This window comes from Ambystoma mexicanum, chromosome 4q, assembly GCF_040938575.1.
Source record: "Ambystoma mexicanum isolate Mex_15411 chromosome 4q, UKY_AmexF1_1, whole genome shotgun sequence".
Lineage (NCBI taxonomy): Eukaryota > Metazoa > Chordata > Amphibia > Caudata > Ambystomatidae > Ambystoma > Ambystoma mexicanum.
The window spans coordinates 539,386,507-539,412,203 of record NC_090928.1 but is presented as its reverse complement, the minus strand read 5'-3'; the positions used below and the strand labels follow the sequence as shown (position 1 = coordinate 539,412,203).

The 25,697-nt window shown below is 45.1% G+C and overlaps 1 protein-coding gene across 1 annotated transcript in view; it reads right to left on the bottom strand.

Moving 5' to 3' along the window:
• ECT2L (epithelial cell transforming 2 like) overlaps positions 1-25,697 on the bottom strand; it is a 2,055,529-nt gene that overhangs the window by 81,032 nt on the left and 1,948,800 nt on the right. Inside the window, exon 22 of the mRNA XM_069608104.1 lies at positions 11,654-11,826. Coding sequence (XP_069464205.1) covers positions 11,654-11,826 — 173 coding nt within the window. The remainder of the gene's footprint in view (positions 1-11,653; positions 11,827-25,697) is intronic.

Sequence of the window (25,697 nt, the reverse complement as noted above, 5' to 3'; positions counted from 1 at the left end):
AGCAAATGTAGAGAACAGCAATGATATTGATATTGAACAAAGTATTGATGATCTTGGATCAGAACCAGAAGAGGAGGATGAAACTATTGTAGATGTTCCCTCTAGGCCTCTGTCTGCTCTACCAGCTGTACCTACTGGACCTTTGCCAGGTCCCACATTTGGTCCTCAGTACTATGAACTGGAGAAAATGAAACTTGAATTAGAGTACAAGAAACATAATACTCAAACTGACAAAGAACTAAGGCTAAGAGAAATGGAGCTCAAGTATGAGCTAGAAATGAAGAAATTGTCTGTTGAGAATGCTTCTCTCTCTGGCTCCTCTAGAAGGTCCAGTCCTAAAAGACCCTGGATGCCTAAAGAATTGATTGGTATGTATGAGCCTAAGTTGGATGTGTTGGATTGGTTGTCTATGTTTGAGTATAATCATGGGCTCCAGAACATCACAGGTAATGAGTTACTCACCTGGTTGTTCTCTAGGCTTCCCCCTGTTGCGACTGATGCAGTAATGGAGTTGGGGGAGGAGGATAGGAAAGAGTATGAATGTGTGAAACTAGCTTTGATAGCTAGGTTTGGGAAGACCCCTTCCCAGTATCTTAAGAGGTTTAGAAGCCTCAAAAAGCATGACGGTACCCCTTGGGCTACCTGGGTGTGTGAAGGGTTGAAAAACTTAGAGGGATGGATTAAGGGTTACAAAGTGAACACTTATGAAGGAATGAGAAATCTTGTAATGATGGAGTCAATTTATGATGCCTGCTCACCTGAGCTCAGACAGCACTTGGCTGACTCACGGGAATTAGATCCTAGAAAGCTAGCTAAGGCTGCTGACTTGTGGGTGGCCAACAGGGCTACTCACAAGGATTCTGGGGTAACTCAGAAGAAGGATGAGGGGAGACAGCCTAAGAAAGACTCCAAAGAGAATTCCAATAATTCCAATTCCAAAGAGGGCCCCAAACCATACCATAAGGGTAAGCCACCTGGGAAACCACAGCAGAGTAGTATACCTTCTGGTGCCAAACCAGAAGGAGGTCAGAACAAGCCTCCATTCCAAAGGGCCTTTGGATCCTGTTATGTTTGTAAGGCTACTGACCATGTGAAAAGGAGATCCCAGATGTAAGGGTAAACCTTCAGGGGTCCAGCTTGTCTCCTTAGCCTTCGCTCCAGAGGAGGAAGTCCCTATGGCAAGTGGAAACTTTCTACTACTGGCTGATGAACCCACTGGAGTCTCAGCCAGTGTTTCTTTAGTCTCTCTGGGGTTGTGGGAACAACAGAATTTAGATGTCTATAATTCTATCCCAGATAATACTAAAGAGTATTATAAGGACAGTGTCCACGTGAATGGTCAGGAGACTCCTGCCATCAGGGACACTGGGGCCAGCATAACTGTGGTGGATGAATCATTTTTCAAGGCAGAGGATGTTGCTAAGGCACCCAAATGCCTCACCAAGTTAGCTGGAGGGCCTGTGCAGATGTGTCCCCAGTTACCAGTTCTCATCCAGTGTAATGATATGGCTGTAAAGATACCTGTCAGCATACAATGTGAGGTACCAGGAAGGGTTCTGTTGGGTAATGACCTGAAAGCTCTTGGAGTTGTGTCACATACCCCCAGACCTCCTAGTAAAAGGTTACAGGAGCTCACCAAACCTGCAAGAGAGAAAACCCTGCGAGGTTTATCTCAGGAGATGATGACCGAAATCACTCCTCTTCCACTGGAGCAAGTTACTGCAGTAACTACCTGTAACGCTCACCTGATTCTCGCAGAGGCGCCGGTCTTGACTGGGCGACTACCGTATCTTCAAAGGTGATGTGCAGCACCCGGTTGGCTCTTTGGGCTGGACCTCTGTGCCCTGTATGCCTGACGTGCAGAGTAAGATGTCTGCAGATAGAAAATACGGGGTTAATGAACTGGGGTTATTGGGGTGTCCCTATCTCTTTCCTCTTCTCCTCTCCTGTAGACCCCCACAGGTTAACGCTCTCACCTTAGGTAAGTGGATGCCGAGCTCTCCATCTGCCTCGGGGCAGGGTGCTGTAACCAGTTCCTTCACTGGATAGGTAGCGCAGGCCTCTTGACTTCAGAGGACTGCTGTCCGTCGTTTACTGCATGAACGGTAAGTTTCGAGTAACTCAAATGTCTTTAAAGTCTTTAATAATGATGTCTCTTGTTTTGCAGGGTTCCGGCGATGGCGGATGACGGGCTGAAGTGAGTTGAAGATGGAGCCCGTGTGATGAATAGAAGCGCCTGGAAGCACGTAAGTAAGCGCTTGTTGCCAGCTTCACGATGCGCTCTAACTTTCTTTTTATTTTGCAGGTACAAGTTCGGAGTGGCTGCAGGGTGCCGGGATACCCACTGGGTTAGATGTGGAAAGGAGTAATGGCACGTGAGTATTAAAGTTCCCCAATGTCTTTAAACGCACCTTGTTTTGTCTTTCAGATGCGGGATGCAGCGCCGACGGCCTCCGGAGCGTGCGAAGAGTTGGTAAGCTTTTGTCTTTCAGATGCCGGAATGCAGTGTGAAGACCTCCGGAGCGCACGAAGAGTAGGTAAGCCTTTGCCTTTCAGATGCCGGAATGCTAACCTGTTCTTTCTTGTCTTTATAGGTGTTGCTGAAGACTGGATTCAGGATGGTAAGCCTTTTTCCTTAGGCCCAGGACCGGATGCAGAAGACACGATGAGCGTTCTGCTGCAGAGGGTGCAGAATAACGCAAAGCAAGATTCATCCACCGGGTGTGGTTTAAATAGCCTCCTGTAGTGCTTAGGTCTCTCCTTCCACAGCCACGCCTAAGTAAGAAAAGAGTTCCTGGTAAAAAAAGAGTTCCTGCCTTCCAGAAGAGTTCCAGTGTTCTGAATCTAGGGAGTGGCTCCAGCCCCACCCAACAGGAAAAGTAGTTCCAAAAAGAAGAGGATCAGAGGCTCAACTGGCAGGCAAGTAAGCAGCATGGTCTGCTGCAGGTAAGTCCACCCAAGCATTATGAGCCCGGCGCTTCCAGCGCTGGGACTGGGCATATTTATGAGCCTGGTGCCACTGGCGCCAGGACTGGGTCCAAAAGGTCCCAATTGGGACTGGTTGGCACTCGGAACCTGCGTTATGGATCTGCTTCCAAGGGAGTTGGGAAAACCCTGACCTTTTGGAAGCAGAGATCATGACACTACCAGATCAGGAGCAAAGGGGCAACCCAAGACTCCTAGAAAAAAACCTACAGCAAGCACTCCAGTGCTTCCAACAAGGACTTCCCCGAGGTTGTCCAAAGTTACACCTGTAACTCCACCTCCAGCTGAGGCTGAGAGGGAGGTACAACCCTGTCTGGTTGAACTAGACTCTGAAGAAGAGCTAGTAGGAGGCCCAGAACTTATTGGAGACCTGGACCCGGCTGACCATCCTGAGCTGCAGTCTTTACTGGCAGAAGGGGGACCCAGCAGGTCAGCTTTACGTAAGGGGCAAAGAGAATGTCCAACTCTGGAGGGCCTTCGCCAACAGGCAGCTTCTCAGGCTGATGGGCAAGAGCCTGGGAAGTATAGCTTACACTGGGAAGATGGCCTCTTCTACAGTGAACCAACTGAATCTGAACCTGGAGCCCACCAACGCTTGGTAGTGCCCCAAGAGAACAGACAACAGTTCTTGCAACTAGCCCAGGAGATTCCTTTGGCTGGTCACTTGAGTTTCAAGAAGACCAAGGAAAGGCTCTCTCTCTACTTTTATTGGCCAAAGATGGGGGCTGAAGTAGATAGATATTGCAGGAGCTGCCACACCTGCCAGACTTCTGGTAAGGTGGGTTCCAAGAATGTGGCACCTTTAGTGCCTCTCCCAGTTGTGGGAGTCCCATTTGAGAGGTTAGGGATTGACATTGTTGGTCCCCTTGATCCCCCAACCTCCTCAGGCAACAGGTTTATCCTTATTGTAGTAGACCATGCTACTAGGTACCCTGAGGCAATTCCTATGAGGACTGTTACAGCTCCGGCTGTAGCTAAGGCCCTCCTTGGTATTTTCACCAGGGTTGGGTTTCCTAAGGAGGTGATCTCCGACAGGGGGTCAAATTTTATGTCCCACTACATGAAAGCCATGTGGAAAACCTGCGGAGTTACCTACAAGTTCTCAACCGCATACCACCCTCAGACAAACGGGTTGGTAGAAAGGTTTAACAGAACCATGAAGAGCATGATAGGTGCTTTAGAAGAACCCCTTAAGAAGAAGTGGGACCTTCTATTGCCATGCCTTCTCTTTGCTTATAGAGAAGTCCCTCAGGAGGGAGTAGGTTACTCTCCCTTTGAACTTCTCTATGGCCATCCAGTCAGAGGCCCCTTGGCCCTGATTAAGGAGGGGTTGGAGAGTGCTCCTTCCCCCAAGCCAGTCAGAGTGACTGACTATGTGATAGGTCTCCGAAGGAGAATGTCCCACATGATGGCAGAAGCAAGTGACAACTTGAAAGCTGGACAAGCTCTGATCAAACATTGGCATGATCAGAAGGCTAACATGGTTGAGTTTACTCAAGACCAGCTAGCTCTAGTTATGCTCCCAACAAGGCAGAGGGCCTTGCAAGACAAATGGATGGGACCCTTCAAGGTTGTGGGGAAACTTGGAGAGGTCAACTATCTGGTGGATCTGGGCAAACCCAGGGAAGCTCCCAGAGTCTTCCACACCAACCGCCTCAAAGCCTACGTCTCTAGACCAGAAGTAGGAGCCTTGCTTCTAGCTTCAGCAGAAGAGGAGGAGGAGAGTGAAGCTCTACCTGACCTCCTGAGAGGCTTACCTTTGGACGAAAAGGTTGAAGGAGTTAATCTCTCTTCAGATCTGACCCCTGAGCAACAGGAGGAGTGCAAAGCTATGTTAAATCAGTTTGCCCCCCTGTTCTCACTTTCACCAGGCTTGACCCCTTGGGGACAGCATGATATACTCACTGGTGACTGTCTGCCAGTCAAAAGCAGAGGATACAGGATGTCAGAACATGTCAGAACCCACATCAAAGGTGAGGTCAAGAAGATGCTTGATCTCGGGGTAATAGAGCCCTCTACTAGTCCATGGTCTAGCCCAGTGGTGTTAGTACCAAAAGCAGGATCCAAAGAGTTGAGATTCTGTGTGGACTATAGAGCTCTTAATGCAGTCACCAAGACTGATGCCCACCCTTTGCCAAGGACAGATGAGTTGGTGGATAAACTTGGTGCAGCCAAGTACCTCAGCACACTGGACCTTACGTCAGGCTATTGGCAAATAGCCCTGACAGACCATGCCAAGGAGAAAACTGCATTTTCTATCCCAGTTGGCCTATACCAATTCAAGGTTATGCCTTTTGGACTAAAGAATGCACCTGCAACATTCCAAAGGATGGTGAACCAAGTTCTAGCTGGGATGGAGGACTTCTGCATGGCATACTTGGATGACATTGCAGTCTTCAGCCACTCCTGGGAGGACCATGTGAACCACCTAGGACATGTTTTGCAGGCTCTTGAGCAGGCCAATCTGACCATAAAGGCAAGCAAATGCCAAATTGGACAGAGTAAAGTGGTCTACCTTGGACATGAGGTAGGAGGTGGTGAGATAAGGCCTTTGCTCAGCAAGATTGAAGCTGTGCAAAATTGGACAACACCTACTACTAAAACCCAGGTGAGAGCCTTCTTAGGCCTCACTGGGTACTACAGGAATTTCATTGAGAACTATGGGACCATAGCTTCTCCTCTGAATGTGATATCCTCTCCAAAATTCCCCAAGAAGGTCAAATGGAATGAGGAATGCAATCAGGCCTTTGAAAACCTGAAGAAAGCTCTTTGCCAAGTTCCAGTACTCCGAGCTCCTGACTACCACCAACCTTTCATTGTACAAACTGATGCTTCCAATGTAGGTATAGGTGCAGTTCTTAGCCAACTGGATGAGAAGGGTAGGGAACACCCCATTTGCTTCATCAGTAGAAAACTGAAGGATCCTGAAACAAGGTGGGCAACAATAGAAAGAGAATGCTTTGCTATTGTGTGGGCACTGAAGAAGTTTAGGCCATACTTGTATGGTTCTACTTTTGTCATTCAGACTGACCACCAACCCTTGAGATGGTTAATGCAAATGAAAGGGGAAAATCCAAAACTATTGAGATGGTCAATCTGCCTCCAGGGGTTTGATTTCACCATTGAGCACAGGTCAGGGTGTCACCATCAAAATGCTGATGGACTCTCTAGGATGTATGTCATCGACTAGAGGTATGAGGTTCATCCAGGAGTGGATTAAATCCTCCTGTCCCTTAGTCTGGGGGGGCGAGTGTTAGGGAGAATTCTCCGTTTAGGCTGAATTTCCTAACCTAGTGAGTCCCCCCGCAGCTTTGATGGATTTTTGGGGTTTATTTTTTTCTCCTACCAAGAGTGAGACTCTTTCACCCTCACTCTTGGGCATGACTTGAGAGTGTTTCTGTGACTTGCTATGTGCTTATGGGCTATGGGGTATTTTTTCCCCATAGGCTATCATTGGTTTTTGAATGTGTGTTACACAGCACCCTCAGTGCAGTAACACAGGGGTGTCATAGAGACCCCCAAACATAGACTCCACACCCTGGAACTGACTACTGTCTCCCTGGGTCTGTAAAGTTACCATTGACTTTACTAGTCTTCACTTAGGAACTTAACCAGTACAAACCATCATGCTGTGGATGTACTGGTAGGGGCAATTAGATTGCCCCTGGGTTTGTTGTCGAGGGGGTACTGTCCCGTCCCCCCTCGCCGAGTTTCTGGCTGGTGGCAGTGGATACCACAGAAATATTCCACCGGAATATTTCCCAATGGGATTTCCCATTGATTTTAATGCACCACTTTTTGGTGCAATGTTAAAGATACCGCCGGTTTATTTATTTAATATAAATTCACCGGTTGGGATTTTTTGCCAGAACTCGCTGCCAAAATGGCGTCTAGGTTCACTTCAGTAACCCTGAACCCGAGTCGAGCCTTTGTTCCACTTTTGGCGGGCTTCTGCACAGAAGCCCTCCAAAGTGGTGCCATTCTGTCTGGGTACCACAGGGGGTGTGGCACCCTGGACTGAGTTGCCTTGCCAACTCATGTCGCACTCTGGTGTGATTGGCCCAAGTGGTGAGCCACCCCGCTCACCACTTAGCATGTTTGAGTGACAGCTGGGATGTATGAATGGGGGTTTGCTGCATAAAAGCAGGGTTTTTGGGACTGGTTCTTGAGAAGTCGCCACAGGACCTAAGAAGCCGAAGAGGTAGAAGCCGAGCCGACCTGCCAAGACGACACCACCGGTGGAGCCCTGCGGAACCGTCTCACCACTTTTTCCCAACGACAGAGGAGATCTCCCGCCGGAGAGTCTTCTTCCCTTGACTGGTGGGGACAACCAGTTTCTGCCTTCTTTTCGCCGCCCTGAAGCATCTCGTGGCCGCCTTGCCTGTGCCAAGCACCCCGGCAACCGGGATACCACTTTTTACCTCAACCGCGAAAGAGGGGTAACATCCTTTTAACCGGAAAAACTCCACGGCTGGTTTCTTCCCTGGTAATGCAACGACCTTCAGCTTTCCTCCACAACGAGATCTTCTCCTCCTCTGGACGACGCCCCGACTTGCACCCACTACCAGGAACAACTGCCCCCGCTGGAGGATCCTTTCCATTTTAAAGGTACTGTGTTCCGCCCGGCTTCCCTTGCCACCGATTGTACGGGGTAGATTTAGCCCTCGGCTCTCGACCCTGGGTAAGCCTGGGACACCCTAACTAAACTTTTCTTAACTGGGAAAAACCTTTTCTACTCACCTGTAAAGACTTGTGACATTGTGTGATCTTGGGCATCTTTTTGCCTGGCTTTCCCTAGAGTGGGCCTGGCAACCGAACTTCCTTGCTCCTCAATAGACTGCCTTCCTACACTCACTGTGAACCTCTGAAAAGTGTTTTGCCTTGCTGTTTTCACTTCTTTTGCCTTTTCCCTCCCTGTTTAACTAACTTGTTGGAGTGCCATCTAACGTTAAGCGCTCACCTCTGTTTGGAAATAAGTGGTGTTAACTTAGACTTGTCCAACAAATAACTAGGGATGTACATATGAGTAATAGTGACTGTGTTTTGACTTACTTACCTTTTCTGTGCTAGTGTAATTTATGAGTGTGTCTTTTAAATAAATAAGTATATACCTTTACACCTAGCTCTGGTCAGTGTTTGCTTGTACTGTTGTGCCTCTGTACCTATTATGTATGCTCTGTATACTGCCCAACTCTTCTTGAGGGAGGTCTGACTGCTCAGCCACAGCTACCAGGTAAACCTGGGTGGTACAGACTGCTACCAAGTGAGTTTACTGCCAAACACCTGTAGTCTTAAATCTTTTGCAGTGGTCCCAGAGGGAACTGCACAGGTTTCTGTCTAACACCGTTCATCTCTATCCATTTTGGAGAAGACCTTTAACCTCTTCTATTTCCTTTCTTCTTTTTTTTAGTGACAGTGGACACCAGTCTAGTATTGGATGCCTTATTTCTCACTACTATCCAAGATTTCTCAAACTAGAGTGTGGGATCACCGCTGTCTTTGGGCTCCACACCATGGCTATAAAATGAAACTCCGTTACCCTAAACAGACCGCTAGCAGTTGTAAGTGATTTTTTTTACAAAATTACGGAGCCCCTTCTCCTTACATTTCCTTACTAGTCTTTGCCTTACACTTCTTTTTTACAGATATGATTGGGACGACATTACCCTTGTACTACTGTCCCATCGACCATTTGGGGTCCCCTTTCTGGATCCCCCTTTTCTTCATTTAAAGATACCCTATTACAATCACAAGGTTAGAATTATTCACTTATTGTTTATTCTTTATTTTTTATTTTCAAATACCTCTGTGGTGTAGCTGTTTTTTGAGCACAGTAGACCAAGTAAACTCATGATATTGATCCAAGCCTGTTCTACAAACAGAAACATGATGGTAAATGTTCAGTGTGAAGATATTGACCCTTTAGTGGCAATGTACCCTGTTTTCTGGTTTTTGAGTAGTCTTTATTCTTTGACTCATTCTATTAGCCTTTGTATACATGACATAAGTGGTTGTAACATCATGTTTGGTAAAATTTGTGAAAAATTGTCTATGAAAAACACTTTTCTAATGTAGAATTCTGTACATATTTTTTCTTAGAACCTCTTTGATTTGCCCCTGATGAAGAGTGCACTATCACTCGAAACGCGTTGGGCCTGCTACAATCTCAACATCAAGAATAAACATGAATTTCGGTTCTTGTGACCTAATTTGACTGAAACTGATTTTCTTCAATTGACTTCCTCAAATATTGCTTCATGCTAAACGTTTACTCCTTTCTCTAGAGTTTATTGGAAATTTTGTAAACAATATAATCTAACTGTTGGTCTGGTTTTCCAGACATTGAAAGTGTGCAGGGGACGTGAGTTCCCTAATTGGGAACTTAATTGACCCCGAAGGGTCTGGGTTAGAATCAGCCACTGAAACCGGAGCAGTAGAAGCATTTTTTAGTAAAGCACTATCAGTGAGAGAACTGTTGATATTATGAGTGGAATTAGTTACATAAAGCAATGAGAGCTTGTCCATTGAGGTGGCGGTCGCAATGACAACAGGTTGCAGCGGGACACTGCAATTGGAAACAATTTTATCACTAGTAGTCAGTCGGTCGCGGACAATGAAACGGGAGCTGCATGTATACCTTGCAAATGATTCGAAGGAACACTGATGGGGGGAGGGGAAGATCTTGTGCTTAAGTCTGCATCCATATAAAAGGAACAAATGTCCGTGTTTGAGGATGCTTTACACGAAGAGAGCATTCATTTTTTTGTGGAGTGAATCAAAGGCGTAGAGCATGATTGAGTCATGCCCTTCCATTTGCCAGGAGCAGAAGGTGAAAATTGTTGCGCATTCGCATGTATGAATGCAGGAGGAGGCATCCCAGTTCTTAACGACAATACGCCTCATTGCATGGACCAAGCAAAGGTAAAATAAATCTAAATTTAAACGGGACGTTACGCAACCACTCACCTACAACAGAGTGGTTTAGCTACAGGTGCACGGGGCCACCAGAACTCAAGCTAAAGCACTTCTACGGAAGAGCTACCTGACCACAACCACGCAACAACCGCGGCAAAGCAGCCAAGCAGGTACATCCGGGTACTTCGCTTGGGTGCGCGCGGCGAATGCCTTTTATAGGAACTCAGGCAGGGAGGCGGGGCTCTGTTAGTAAAAGAGCTAGAACGCTCGAAATAACACCTAAGCAGGAAAGGATATGTAGTTTAATACTGAGTTCTTCCAGTAGTATTAAAGTTCAATAGCGTCCAAGAAATACAAGTCTGTACCGTCGAGCAGGAGCAACAGGTTCCAAATCCAAGACAGGAGGAGCAGAGAGAGCGGCCAAGCGGGTACTTCCGGGTACTTCGCTTGGCTGACCCTTTATCAGCTCGATTTCTATCTCCAAACAGTTTAGCAGTGTATATATTTGCCATTCTTTGAATAAGAATTTCAAGTACAAAGTGTTATTATTTATATGTGTATATATTCCTGAACCCTTATTGTATATAAAGAAGCTGTGTTATCACCTAACATAGTGTGTGGACATTCCTGTGTGGGAGCTTTGGGGAAACACTGTACTTAAAAGCCTACCTGCATCACCTCCTGAAAGCTTAAGCTGGCTGCTCGTCCATTTCTACCGAACTGAGAGCCTTACTGGGGTGTTCTGTGCCTTTACCCTACCATGTAGAGGGCGGGAGTACAGAACCCCCCACCCCCCTCCAGTCTTTACACTGACCACTCAACTCGACTAGCAATAAAGCAGACCTGTAGAGATAGGAAATTAGATGAAACAACGGGTGAACACCACCCTAAAACCTGGGAAGAAACAATCACAAATAACCAGCACTGATTATTCAACGGAATCCAGAACAAAGCACACTTGCACCAGTAGAAAACATGCATACAACAGTAAACAAAAGCAACAAAGACACCTGGAGGAACCAAGTATGAACTCAACCTTGTAGAATGCCAAGGAATCTACCACCTCAGACCCATACTTGAATAACCAACTTTCCATCCCACTAACCAATTCAGTCTTCTTCAGCTTCATGTTCCTTCTTCCACTTTACCCTTTCCTTCGTTCATTAAACAGCTAAGACACACATACCAGCAGCACATCTGGTCATAAAGCAGCCACTAGAAACCATGTACTCTTAAGCATTATGTCACCCCACCGCTTTACGTTCCCCCAACTAACCATGCTAGTAGGATGAATCTCATTTGCACACAATACATCACAAATGAGGCATGTATGGCAACACAAAATCCACATGTCCGACTCCCCTAGAATTTCACCAGCACACAGATAAATGCCACACATCAACATGAAGGATTCCCTCCTTGCCTTTCCCTCTGCCTCCATGAACCACTAGCAGAAACTCAACACAAGAGACCACCAAAATGGTAGAAGTGACACTATCCATGACCTGGTTACATTACATGAGTTATGTATGCAGTATTTCAGAGAATTTTAGTTTCTCAGTCTGGAAACTAAAGTGAATGTAAACAAAACTAGAGCACAACGGCACAGTAAACATCATGAGGCACAGAAGTGATTAGCTGTATATATTTGAAAAGGCTCAATGTGTGATGCTTTGAAGTGTCATTTCAGATACAGAAACAATGTTAGATTTACGTTTTTACAGAAACCATGTGAACTGTTTGTGATACTTACATTTAGAATCTGGGATATCTTCTTGTAGCAGCCTGTGAAGTGCAACGGAGGCCAAGAACTGGTACGCTGTCTGTGAGGTCCGTTGAAAAGGTGTATAGGAAATACTGCGGCTAGTGAGGACCAGAGCATCATTGAAAAGAAATAGGGTAAGATCATTGATGTGCTCGTAGACCCTATAATGGGGAAAGGCAGATGGTCAACTTTTATTAATTCACAGCCAAGAAAAGTTCATGTTGTGGGGGGAATAAAATGTTTCTGGTTTTATTTGTGCATTTCAAAATCTACTAATTCATACATAGGTAAAAATGTTCTTTCAGGGGTTGACAGTGACTTTTTGGATTGTTTCAGTACCTTCAACTGTTTATTAAAACAATATAGAAAACCTAAATTGAAAAACAGGAACAGGAGTGCTAATGCATATCACATATCGAGCAGCAACACTGTTTCAAGCCTCCAATCATTGTAGGTGCCGGATTTTTATTTTAATTCTTGTATAAAATCCTGTTTAAGATTATTTTTAGGATTAGAGAATTGTATTATTAACTTTATATGGTGTTTTATGGAGTTGGAGCTTATTTACGATACACTGGGGTAAATATTTTCGTTATCTATCTGATCATATTTTGTTACAAAAGTTTTGTAAACTTTATTGTTGTGAAAGGTTTGCTTTTTATAAACCAAATTACAATCAATCAATACATTCATATTTCAATGAACACAACCCTCGCAGGCTTAGATGCCGCAGACGTTCAACTTTCAAGCGACACATCAACCTTTTGTATTACATCAACAAACGCAGCTTAGGCTGTTTGTTCCTGATGAACCCCCCTGCCCTCCTGCACCTTGCCTCACAGAACTGACTAATTCAAACAGCTGGCCAGGGGGCGGGGGTCCATAATGGGCCATCGGTGGGCAAATAAAATGCTGGGAGTGTGAATAGAGGGACTGTAGAAATAGGGGCACAGACGGTATTGGCAGGCACTGTTGGTGATTTACCCTCAGACAAAGGTCCGTGTGGTTTTTCTGCCTCTTGTGTGGAATTGGCTAACACCATATCAACCCATCATAATGGGGGCAGGGGGCCGGGCATTCAGTGTTTGCCACTGCAGCGTCGTTTTGGCCGAAATGTTATCACTTAAAAAGATAGTTTTTCATTTGATTGAATTGGTGGGCAGGGGCATGTGTAAGGAGGGGCAACTGACTAGCCAAGGGGTCATAGGAGGGGTACAAGAGAAAATAGTGGAGGGTGGTCCCCTTGTGCCTGTGGCTGAAATTAACCCTGACAATATTAGCACAATCCAGAGCGATAGGGTTTGTTCCGATGGACCCAAAACAAGTACCCGCATTTCAACCAGATCAGCGGCCAAGGAGGCATTATCTATGATAGCTATTAATAATTAAAAGCATGATATCGCTTTTCCCATCACCTTTACCAATCTTCAGGATCTAAAGCAGTTGGGGTGTTAGAACTGATATAATATTGTTTCGTCCTCATTGTATATGTTGGCCTATGACCAGTCGCTTTGCGAGGAAATCCGCATTACAAGGTCGTGACCTTAAGTGAATCAAGCCTCCATTTTAGGTTAGAGCCGCCATTTTAGTTTATTGTACAAAGTCACCCTGTGGCCTAAAATAGCTGTCTTGTGTTCTCTTGTTCTTGCTTTAACCTCTTCAACCTCTGGAGGAGAGTTAATGTCCAACCTGCCTTCAGGCTACATGTTAGGGTCATGTAGACCTTGTCCTTTGTTGACCTCGGGATCAGGGGATTACTTGAATTGGCGATGTTAACCTACAAGTATACAAGAACAATAACGCTATCTAAACACGACATGCGAAACATTTGTTTGGTCTGTATTAAAGCAATGTGTAAAGAGTGTAAAGTTAAACTTAGAGAATAATAGTGTTTGTTAGTAAATGTATTAAAGTAAACCGCATGCATGAGATATGTAAATTAGGAACAAACCTGGCGTGACCCTAGCCCAGTACATGATTAACTTATAAGAGGCTGGACATCGTTATAACGAAACTGTATAAATACGCTGATGTCCAGCTAGCAAATCCTGTTCACTGCTCACATTGAACCCTGCTGGTGGTCTCTGTGATATACTGATGGCCAAATAGCTATTTGTGTACTTTGTTTGTAAACTGTACAGAATTGCAATAAAGATTCTGGGAATCTTTACAAGCCTGTGTCGGCGTATTTCTCTTTGCATGGTGTAAAAGCCTTAATATAGTATTTTCTGATTCCACAGATGGCGCCTGAATAGGGACCCTCAAGATCGACTTTGTCTCGTTGAAGGTTGGCTCGGCTATCGGACCGGGATCGGACGGTGCCAACAGAAACGGCCACTCTGGAAGAGAAGTGAATTCCTCGACAGTATTGCACGATCCGATCCCTGAACGGTGAGCTGTAGCCCGAGATGACGTCTTGACGAGGGTCCATATATCGAGGTGGGTAAATTAGCCGAAATCAACAGACACGTGGGTCCTTAGCATTGTCCTTAGTAACCCTTACACTTCCATTGTAAGAACCTCACAAACAACCATTCCAAAGCTAATAACAGTCTAACAAAAAAGAAAAGTAATGCCACCCAGGCTATATCAAAACTAAATGCCCCATGGAAATGTGCCCTTATTAATGCTAGGTCACTAATAGCACATGCTACTGAAATTGCGGATCTCATTCAAACAGGAGATTATGACCTCCTCGCCATAACAGTAACTTGGCTGCACCAAGCTGCAGGACCTGCCCTGATGCTTGCCTTGCCCCATAATTACACCATACTCAGAGAAGATAGAGTCAATTCTCGAGGAGGTGGCTTCACTATTATTGCTAAAAATAATCTCACTCTAAAAATTGAAGCAAGTTCAACTACAAAATCCTGCGAATCATTAACTGCTAAACTCCTAACATCACCCTCTCAAACCATCAATATACACCTTACCTACAGACCACAAGGCCCTATTGGTACGTTTGAGGAGGACATCTCCACGATCCTTTCAAACAACCTAAAAAACTCATCACAAGCCATCCTTCTGGGAGACTTAAATTTAGGCTACAATGACCGTAAAGACCTGCAAGCAACTAATATCGCTAATGTCATTTCAGAAATAGGTTTCTCCCAAAAAATCTCACACCCCACCCATGAAAAAGGCTGCAATACTTGACTGGGTTGCTGACCATAATTGCAATGTAACGATTGTCACTATCACTCCACAAATCTGGACAGATCATGCACTGATAACTTTCCTCTTAAATGTTAACATGGCCCAACCCATGGAAACTGCATTGGCTCCCCCCTTGCCAACCAGAAATAAAAAACGTATAACTACCGAAAAACTGCTACCACTTATCCTCCCTACCTTAAACTCCCTACCTGATTCACTGGACACCTCGACACTAGTAAAGGAATTTAACTCTACCATGGCCATAGCTCTAGATACCATCGCCCCATTGAAATTGAGAAAAAGTAAGCCCAGAGCCCATCTAAACACCTGGTTTACTCTACACCTTAAATCCCCAAGGATAGAAAAACGCAAATGCGAATCTGCCTGGCGACTAACCCCAACAGAGACAAATAAAACTGCACTCACCAATGCCTCCAAGACCTACAAAAATGAAATAAAGAAAGCAAAAAAAGAGAACTTCAACAATAGAATACTGCAGGCTAAATCTGGAACCAAAGAACTATTCCTCATACTAAAGGAACTGGAAAACCCCATTCCTGTTCAGGATAACTGTGAGAAATATAAAATGTGGTGCTCGAACATCCAAAAAGCACTAAATGACAAAATAGCCACACTACAAACAAAAATTGAGAAAAAGAAACAGAATATTCCCCCCTCAACCAACCAAAGAGACAACCTACCAACCACCACCAAACCAGAACAAAAATTTAACTTTACTAAAGTAACTATACTTGAAACCGAAAAGATAATACTCTCACTCAAACCATCTAACTGCCGAGGCGACCTATGCCCAGCCCAACTAATAAAAGACGCGGCCAGAGACCTATCCGCTTTCATTTCCAAGCTCATCAATGCCTCCTTTGCATCAGGCACAATACCAGATAATCTCAAACAATCTTGGGTCCTCCCCCTCCTTAAAAAGCAAACATTGAACCCATCCATCCCGACCAACTATAGGCCGATCACAACGGTACCTTTCCTGTTAAAAATCCTAGACAGAGTAGCCTACTTACAGATTCAAAAACACCTGGAGTTGCACCATCTTCTAGGCACAAGACAATCAGGTTTCAGACCCCAGCACGGAACTGAAACTGCGCTCATCGATCTCAAAACCCAGGTCGACGAGCTGAGGGACTCCGGAAAGATGGCCTTACTCCTCCTACTGGATCTCTCTGCAGCATTTGACTTGGTGGATCATGATGTGCTTTGCACCCACCTAGAAACAGCTGTCCACTTCTCCACACATGCCATTGCATGGATCAAATCATTCCTAACTGGTAGACCCATGAGGGTCTTCTCTAGCTCTGCTGCAGCTGACCCAGTATCCATCACATGTGGAGTCACAGAGGGCTCCTGTGTCTCCCCCACCATGTACAACATTTTCACGAAGCCCTTGTTCGATGATCTGGACAGTCTGGGTGTCACCTACACTAACTATGCAGATGACACTCAGATTCTCATCCCACTTTCAGGGGATTATGAACAAGATTTGGCCTTGGTGAACAAATTCTACCTCATCATTCAGGCATGGATGGCCAGTCATGGACTATGCCTGAATGATGACAAAACGGAACTCATCATATTGGGGAACACACAAAACATCAAAAGACTAAAAGACGAATACTCCTCTTTCGTCATAGATGGTAACACCATTAAGGTAGCAAAAGCGGTAAAAACATGAGGTTTTTACCTCGACTCCTGCCGCTCCCTAACAAAACAGGTGAGTGCAATGGCACCCAGCACTGCATACACCTGCAAGTTGATTAGAGCCGCAAAACCATACCTGTCTACCACCAATTGCCTCACCCTTGCTCGAGCCTTAGTGCTATCGAAACTGGACTACTGCAACGCACTATATATAGGGTCTAATAAACACACGTTGCAAAAGATTCAAACACTACAGAACAATGCTCTTAGAGCTGCCCTAGGAATTCCAAGAAGAGAACATATTTCAGAGGCTAGAAGACAATCCAACTGGCTTTCCACAGTGGACAAAATTAAACTCAAAACAGCCTCTTTAACATTCAAAAGTATCAACGATCTAGCGCTCAAATACCCAACTGAAAGATTCAATAGAAAAACCTCCTCTAGACCTACTAGAGAAGCATATTCCAACCAGTTAGTGGTACCCCCATTTAAACTAAGTACTGCCGGAGGAAACAGCTTCCCGGTCAAAGCTGCCCAGCTGTGGAACTCCCTCCCGCCCTGCCTAAGATCTTCCCATCCTACTCACACTTCCGATCTAGTTGCATCAAGTGGATTAAAGAAAATGATCTATAAACCAGCCTTATGCCTACATAACCTCGGACTAACAAGACGAACTCTACATACACCCTGTATATAACTGTATATATTCCTTACTCTCCATATAACTGTATATATCCTGTACAATGTATATTTACCTTACTGTCTTGTACTATGTAACTGTTATATGCAAGTAACTGCAATCTGTTAACATGTGTAACCTGTAAAGCTTAAAGTATTCTTGAACAACGCGCCCGGTTACCCTCGGGTCTGGTGCGCGCTATAAATAAATAAACAAACAAACCCGATCGGGGCTCCCAGTCCTTTGGTCAGGTGAATCGTGACCCGATTCTTAATTTAACCCTGACAATTTGAATTTGGCGCATTGTACTCGCGAGCACAATTATTTGACCAGGTAACACCAGAACTTTGATGTGCCTGGGAAATTGTCTGCCTGCTTTAGGGCATTATTCCGCAGCGACAGACAATCTTTGGAAGATAGCCATCCCGCACCACAGGAGGGGTCGCCGGCATGTACTATGTACTGTAAGAAAGGCTTTGGTAGTGTAGCATTTAATGACATTTGGCACAGACAGACCAGACATAACTCTAATCTTCGGTGGCCAACCAATGGTAGCTTTGAAATCCCTCGTATAGAATATCTAGAGTCTGTATTAGTAAAGAAAAAGGCTAGACCTGCAGCATTTGACGCATTGCATAGTTGGAAAACAGAAGCTTTGCAGCAACAAAAGAGTAGAAAGAAACATATGCGTAGACATATGACAAGTGTCGAAAAAAGTCACCGTTATATGATCAAAATAAACAATTGGAGTCAGTTAGGAACACGGACAGGGCGTTTCAATTGGGCATTCAGAAAATTAACCCTTCAAAAGATTTTCATACGTCAAATTAATTGATTAATAAACTTTTGCATGAACGAAGGCCCGGTGCCTCCGCGCCACCTCTGTGCGTCCCTCCTCCTGGCGCTTTGCCCCTTCCAATTGTTATTCCTCCTCCTATAGTTCCTCCGGTCCTCCCTGTTGTTCTTCCTGTTGTTCTTCCAGCCGTCGCTCCTTTGCCTGCCCCCTTGACTCCACCTGTTGATATTCAGAATGTGCCTACTCCTCCCTCTTCCAAGTGATTCCGCATCGCTTGTAGTAGACCAGGCAGTGGGATCAAGGGTTGTGACTCTTAAAACTATGTTTCCAAAAAAAAAAAGAATAAATTGAAAGCTTTGGCTAAACATTGTATGGAGAAGGGTGAACAAGCTGATGTTTTTTCCACACTCGAAAATTTAAAAGGTATTCCTGAGAAAAATGTTTTTATTGAAGGATTAGGGATTCATTTGAGTATAATGTGGAATAGATTAAACGATGTAGATTTCCCACAAGGGTTACGGGATTTGAACGCCTTAGCGTACTCCAGAGATACTGCGGAAAAGGTATATGAGCATGTTGAGAGGATTTTTGTGTATAGGAAGGAGTTGGAAGAGTTACAGAATGAGGAAGCAGAAGGTGATAGTTTAGGTATTATGTTCTTACAGAAACAGTTTTCTCCTCGCCGTGAATTAAAAGGTGAGGAAGCACGAATTTGTACAAAGGATGCGATAAGATGGATTTCGGATATGTCGATAACTCCAGATGAAGTATATGACACATATAGTCAGTATACGTTAGAAATGCAAAAGAAAGTGATACAGGTTATGGTAGAATACCTGCAGAATGAGTGTGTAAAAAGAAAGATTTGTTGTCCCGCAGAATTGTTGAGTGTTTATAAGAGAGCCTTTTCGATTGATACTTCTTCGACTGCCTTAGCGCTCGATTTGGCTCTGTTGCTTAGTAAGCGTTCGGAGCTGCCTACTTCTCAGTTGCCTATGAGAGAGGTCCCTCCGACATTTGTCCCGAAAGTTGAGATTGCGGCCGATGCTGCACGAGGAATACTCGCGTTGGACATCCCTGCACATTACGTATCACAGTTTGTTCACGTCACATTCTCAAGACAGGAAGTGAACACCATAAAGCAATCTATTCCCAATGTAAGAAATAATCCGACCGGGTTCTATAAAGAAATAGAGTCGGTCTTACAGTCATCGGTATTCACCTTAAGTGATATTGATTTATTATTTCCCATACTCCTGCCAATTGATTTGTGGAAACAGATTAGGACTGTAGATGATGTACCTGGGTTAGGAGATACATGGTTAGGCTCGACAGAGAAAGACCAGCTAGCGAGCGACCGCCTCAAGTGATATTAACTTTGCCTGATAGGATTATTGTAAAATTGAAAACTATAGTTCCTGAAAAAAGAATCATTTGGGACAAGCTTCCGGCATGTGTCCAAGGAAAGTCTGAGGGTGCTACCAATTTCTTCAATCGGTTTGAACAGGTATTTTCAGATTTCAGTGGACAAGACTTAGGCACAGAGTCAGGGAAAAGACTGTTTGTCGATAAATTTGTACGTGGATTCCTGCCTGATATCCAGTTACAGATTATGTCTTCCGAAAGCGCTTGGCAGGCGAAGTCTCAATCAGAAGTACTGCACATGGCTCAGTACTATGAAAATCGTGTGCATAATGAAAAGGAAAAACTTTAAAAAAAAAAGGGTGACCTGAAAACAAAAGTCCTATTACAACAGATTGTTAGAAACCTTAGAGGGGGTAATCAATTTAGAGGTCAGTACATTCCACAGGGAAGTACGCCCCTGGCTCCGGTAACCATTAACCAGTGTGCTTATTGTCGACAGGAAGGCCACTGGCGCGCACAATGTCCGACCTTGCAGCAAAGGTCATTTGGGAACATGGGTAGATGATCCAGAGGTCGCCCAGGTGCAGGGGGCCCTGGCAGAGGTCAGTTTGCACCAGAATCACAGCAACCTCCTTCACAGGATAAGCAAGTTTCGAATGTGGATAATAGAAAAATTTTTGATCACCCTTCTGCCGCGTACCTCTCTGAAGAGCTTCCTTTTGACAATATTCTGTTTCGCTAGGATTGCCCGAAGCAGGATTTGGAACCGACGCCTATTCCCGTTCATCAGAAAGGCCCCTATGTTGAGATGGCGGTGGGAAATAGGAAGCATATATTTTTAGTAGATACGGGAGCACAGAAATGTTCCATTGACCATTCACGGGTTCCAAATATTTCCCTGTCAAGGCAGTCCAACGTTTCCGTAGGGTTTTCAGGCACACCTGTAGTTTGTCCGGTCTCTTTGCCGGTACCGATAACACTGGGTCCCTTCACGGAGCAGTGTCCATTTCTACTTACCACAAACTGTGGGGAGAACTTGCTGGGGTTAGATTTGTTGAAGGAATTGCATGCAGTGATACATTGTTCTCCGGACGGAGTTCGGTTAACAATTTCACCTCAGCAATCACTCGCCTCAGTTTTTGACTCGACCTTTACCGCCAGAATTCAGTAATATTCCGGAATGCTTATGGGCAATTAATGATAATGATCTGGGCATTCTTCAAATTGAACCTGTTAGAATTATTCTGAAACATGGAGTTAAATTGCCTCACATCCCACAATATAAGATCTCAGTTAAAGGCGAACAGGCTTTGAAATGTATAGTCTCTGATTTTGTACATCGTGGAGTAATTGAGGAAATTACGGGTAGTTTGTGTAACAGCCCGATTTTGCCAGTATACAAGAAAGGTGATAATGCGATTCCCTTTCAGTTTATAATTGATTTACGTGCTATTAACAAAATTGTGGCTCCTCAATTTCCTATTGTACCTGATGTTACAACAATACTAACCATGATTCCGGCTTCTGCCACTCACTTTAGCGTTGTTGACCTCAAAAACGCGTTTTTCAGTATTCCCATACACAAGGATAGTAGGTATTTGTTCGCGTTTACCCTAGGTGGACGCTCGTTCACATTCACTCGTGCACCACAAGGGTACACTGAGAGTCCAAGTATTTATAATAGGGCATTAAAAGAGCAGCTCGATATACTCTCGAGTTGCCTACTACTTGCACGTTACTACAGTATGTAGATGATCTCCTCTTGGCTGCTGATTCTGAGGGTGCCTGTAAAGAAGGCCCCGTGTTGTTGCTTTGTCATCTAGCGAAACATGGCCACAAAGCTTCACTCAAAAAATTCCAATATTGTTGTCAGGAGGTCACCTATTTAGGCTATCTCCTGTCAAAGGAGGGAAGACGGTTGACACATGAACGAATAAAGACCATTTCTGGCATGTCTGTCCCAAATACGCAGAAGGAAGTTAGAGCCCTGATAGGTATGGCTTCTTACTGTAGATTGTGGATCCCTAACTTTTCGTTAACGATTAAACCAATGCTGGCTTTGACAAAGAAGGGCATTTCTTTGCCATTGCCATGGACTTTGGAACACCAGACAGCATTTGACTTGCTCAAAACCGCACGGTGTTCAGCGCTGGTTTTAGGAACTCCAAATTATGAAAAGGCCTTTGTGTTGTATGTGCATGAACGTGATGGATGTGCTTTGGCTGTATTAACGCAGGAACATGGAGGGATGAATAGGCCGTGCGGCGATTTCTCATCCGCCCTTGATCCTGTTGCATGCGCTTTGCGAGATGTTTGAGAGCTGTTGCTGCTGCTGCGTCTGTAAAACGGAGTGAGGGAATGGTCCTGGGTCATGCGTTAACCCTAATGGTACCTCACTCTGTAGATATTTTATTGAATAGAACTCAAACGCAACACCTCACTTCCGCACGATTGACAAGATACGAACTGATCTTGTTTGCTCCCCACATTCAAATTCAGAGGTGTTGTGTATTAAATCCGGCTGAACTTTTACCTGTCCCGCAAGATACTGTTGATGGTGACGAAACGTCACACGATTGCCTTTATGCGACAGAACAAGAGACTAAAGGTAGAATTGATCTGAAAGACACGCCTTTGAATAGCCCACAAGGAGAGCTATTTTGTGATGGCTCTTGTTTTAAACTTCCGAATGGTGCATCCACGGCTGCTTATGCCGTTACTACTTTAAGCACGATTGTGGAAACCAAAAGAATTGTGCATAATTCCGTGCAGGCCGCAGAAATTATAGCATTAACTCGAGCTTGTGAACTTTTTGAAGGGCTTACAGTAATTATATATACCGATAGTCAGTATGCTTTTGGGGTGGTTCACAACTTCTTTCCAAAGTCTACCGAACGAGGTTTCTTGACCTCACATGGCACGAAAATTCAGCATGGCACTTTAATAGTGCGATTACTTTCAGCGCTCGCACTCCCTGTTCAGTTAGCCATTATAAAATGTGCAGCACATCAAAAAGTTACAGATGATATAGGAAAAGGGAATGCTTTCGCTGATCAGATAGCTAAGCAAACTGCCACTGATTAGATATCAGGGGACTAGCGAGAGTATTGGAGAAAACCATCAACCGGACCACTGACATACTCTATAATATGACGTTAGAACAGAAAGCGATAAGATTAGTGGCTCTTCAGAACCGGATGGCATTAGATGCCATTCTGGCTGAGCGTGGAGGAGTATGTAAGTGAGTGGGGTCGTTTGCTGCGTTTACCTACCAGACTCCTCTCCAACGATCTTTAGGGCTATCCAAAATCTACATGTTCTTTGTTCAGAAGTGCATGTTCCTGAGGAAAACTGGGAACTTAGTGCATGGTTTTGGGACCTCCTACGGTCGTGGGGATGGAAGTTGTTTTCGGCCCTGCTGATTATCTTGGGAAGTTTTCTGTTCCTTTGTTGTTGTATACAGTGTCTCCCTGGTATATGTTCAGTATTAGGGGGGTGTTGTGTGCAAGCAACAAGTGTATTAGGGCATAAAATATACGCCCAGATAAGGTTTCCAAGGAGTTTGTGTTTAAAGAAACTCTAGTGTCTGATCTAATGGCAATAGATATGTCTGACAATGATTCGGGGTGTATAGACATTGAAATGTGGAGTTAATCGCAAAATGATTGAAGGTAGTTTAGCGCTTGGCATAGGCCAAAAGGAGGGTTTGTTAGAACTGATATAATATTGTTTCGTCCTCATTGTATATGTTGGCCTATGACCAGTCGCTTTGCGAGGAAATCCGCATTACAAGGTTGTGACCTTAAGTGAATCAAGCCCCCATTTTAGGTTAGATCCGCCATTTTAATTTATTGTACAAAATAACCCTGTGGCCTAAAATGGCCGTCTTGTGTTCTCTTGTTCTTGCTTTAACCTCTTCAACCTCTGGAGGAGAGTTAATGTCCAACCTGCCTTCAGGCTACATGTTAGGGTCATGTAGACCTTGTCCTTTGTTGACCTCGGGATCAGGGGATTACTTGAATTGGCGATGTTAACCTACAAGTATACAAGAACAATAACGCTATCTAAACACGACAAGCGAAACATTTGTTTGGTCTGTATTAAAGCAATGTGTAAAGAGTGTAAAGTTAAACTTAGAGAATAATGGTGTTTGTTAGTAAATGTATTAAAAAAGTAAACCGCATGCACAAGATATGTAAATTAGGAACGAACCTGGCGTGACCCTAGCCCAGTACTTGATTAACTTATAAGAGGCTGGACATCGTTATAACGAAACTGTATAAATACGCTGAAGTCCAGCTAGCAAATCCTGTTCACTGCTCACATTGAACCCTGCTCGTGGTCTCTGTGATGTACTGACGGCCAAATAGCTATTTGTGTACTTTGTTTGTAAACTGTACAGAATTGCAATAAAGATTCTGGGAATCTTTACAAGCCCGTGTCGGTGTATTTCTCTTTGCATGGTGTAAAAGCCTTAATATTGTATTTTCTGATTTGATTCCACAGGGGCACCTGGGGTAACCACTACCTCGGAAGAAGTAATAACTCAGTCATGCCATGCTTCAAGTAGATCAACTGTCAATCACAGTAGTGTCATGATGCCCGCTCCCGGGGAGCCAGTTCAAGCCCGGCGTCCCCGAAAGCGGACATCCAGTCCCCAAGGAAGGACCCAGCAACCCCATATAGGGGCCCTTTGGACAGTGTCCTGTCGTCTATGGCGCCAGGCTCATAAAAGACATCAGTCCTGGCGCCATAGGCGCCAGGCTCATTGTGGGAATGCTTGGGTGCACTTACCTGATGCAGACCATGCTGCAGGATCCCGGCCTCCTTAAGGCCTGAAAGGAACTACTTTACCTGTGGGACTAATTTACCATCCGGGCGTGGTCAGGGAAGGATACATACCTGATTGGAGGAAGGATACATACCTGGAACTTCTTCCAAGGCTATTTAAACCCCACCCGAACAGCCACACGTGCTCCGCGCTGTTCTGCATCTAGCAGCTGGACGCTCACCGTGTCTGCTCCTGCATCCTGACTTCTGCCACGCCTGCCAGCATCCTGGATCACCTGCAAAGGAAGAGAAGAAGAGAACAGAAGAAGGAAAAGTCCTAACCTGCTAAATCCGCATCCCGGAGACATCTCGCCGACAATCCTGAAAAGGAAGACTTTAATTTAAAAGCTCATCGCGTCGATCGCTGCAGCGCCGCATTCCACTCACCTTTACAGGGCGCCTCCATGTTCAGCAGCGATCATCTGGATTCGCAGTCACGCCCCAGCGCCTAGGGAGAAAAACACCAGAACAAATGGTGGGAGAGAGAAGGGAATAAGGAAAGCTGAATCTCCATGTTAAGACTTACCTGTTGATTCATTCCCTCTTCATTCCGGGTCCGCGCCGCATCCTGGCATTTCCGGACCCCGGCCCCTAAGGGGAAAAAAAAGACATCAGCGTTAATGAGCGAATGAAAAGACATTACCAAAGAAACGCTCATTAAAGACTTACCTGATTTCTACAAGGATTTCACATCTCATCTCGGGTCGGTGCCTGTTCCCCGGCATTCCGTACCCCGGCCCCTATGGGGAAAAAGACACTAGCATTAGTACATTAATGCATGGACACAAGGGGAACCTCTTATCAAAAAACTTACCTGGAAGCCAAGCAAGTTTGGTTCTCACCAATCCGAAAATCCAGTGAAGTAACTGGATACCAACGCGCCCCTGCATCAGAAGCAGGATGGAGAGCTCGTCCTTCCAGACCCTAAGGTGAGACGCTACGAGAAATCACAGAAGGGTTTCAAGGAGGGTGAGAGGGGAAAGTGGGAGGACGATTGCATTACCACGCAGAGAGTTAATACCCTATTTTCGCCTACAGAAGGATACTTCTGCGAGCCAGACAAGCCAGATTTGGGGGCCCGGTCCAGTCCGTCTTCCGAACCCTGCGCATCACCTTAGAAGAGGTCACAGCAGTGCGAACCAGGCCAGCGCCTCCGTGGGAGTCAGGTGAGCGTAACAAGTAGGCCCATGGCATCGAGGGAAGGGGGGTCACTTTACTGCCACAAGATTCCAAAGAAAACTTGCTCTAAACCACCAGGCATTTGGGGAGCAGGTGCAAGTGGATCTAGGTCACCTGGCCTAAGCCTCTCCCACCTGTCAATAGCTTTAAACTGTTGGTGCCTTTCTGGTTGCCTCTCTTTTTCCCTACTTAAGCAGCCCTCCAGCCTCTTTTCTTTGCAGTTGGGGTGTGGGTGCAAGTGGATCTAGGTCACCTGGCCTAAGCCCCGCCCACCTGTCTATCACTTTAAACTGTTGGTGCCTTTCTGGTTGCTGCTCTTTTTCCCTACTTAAGCAGCCTTCCAGCCTCTTTTCCTTGCA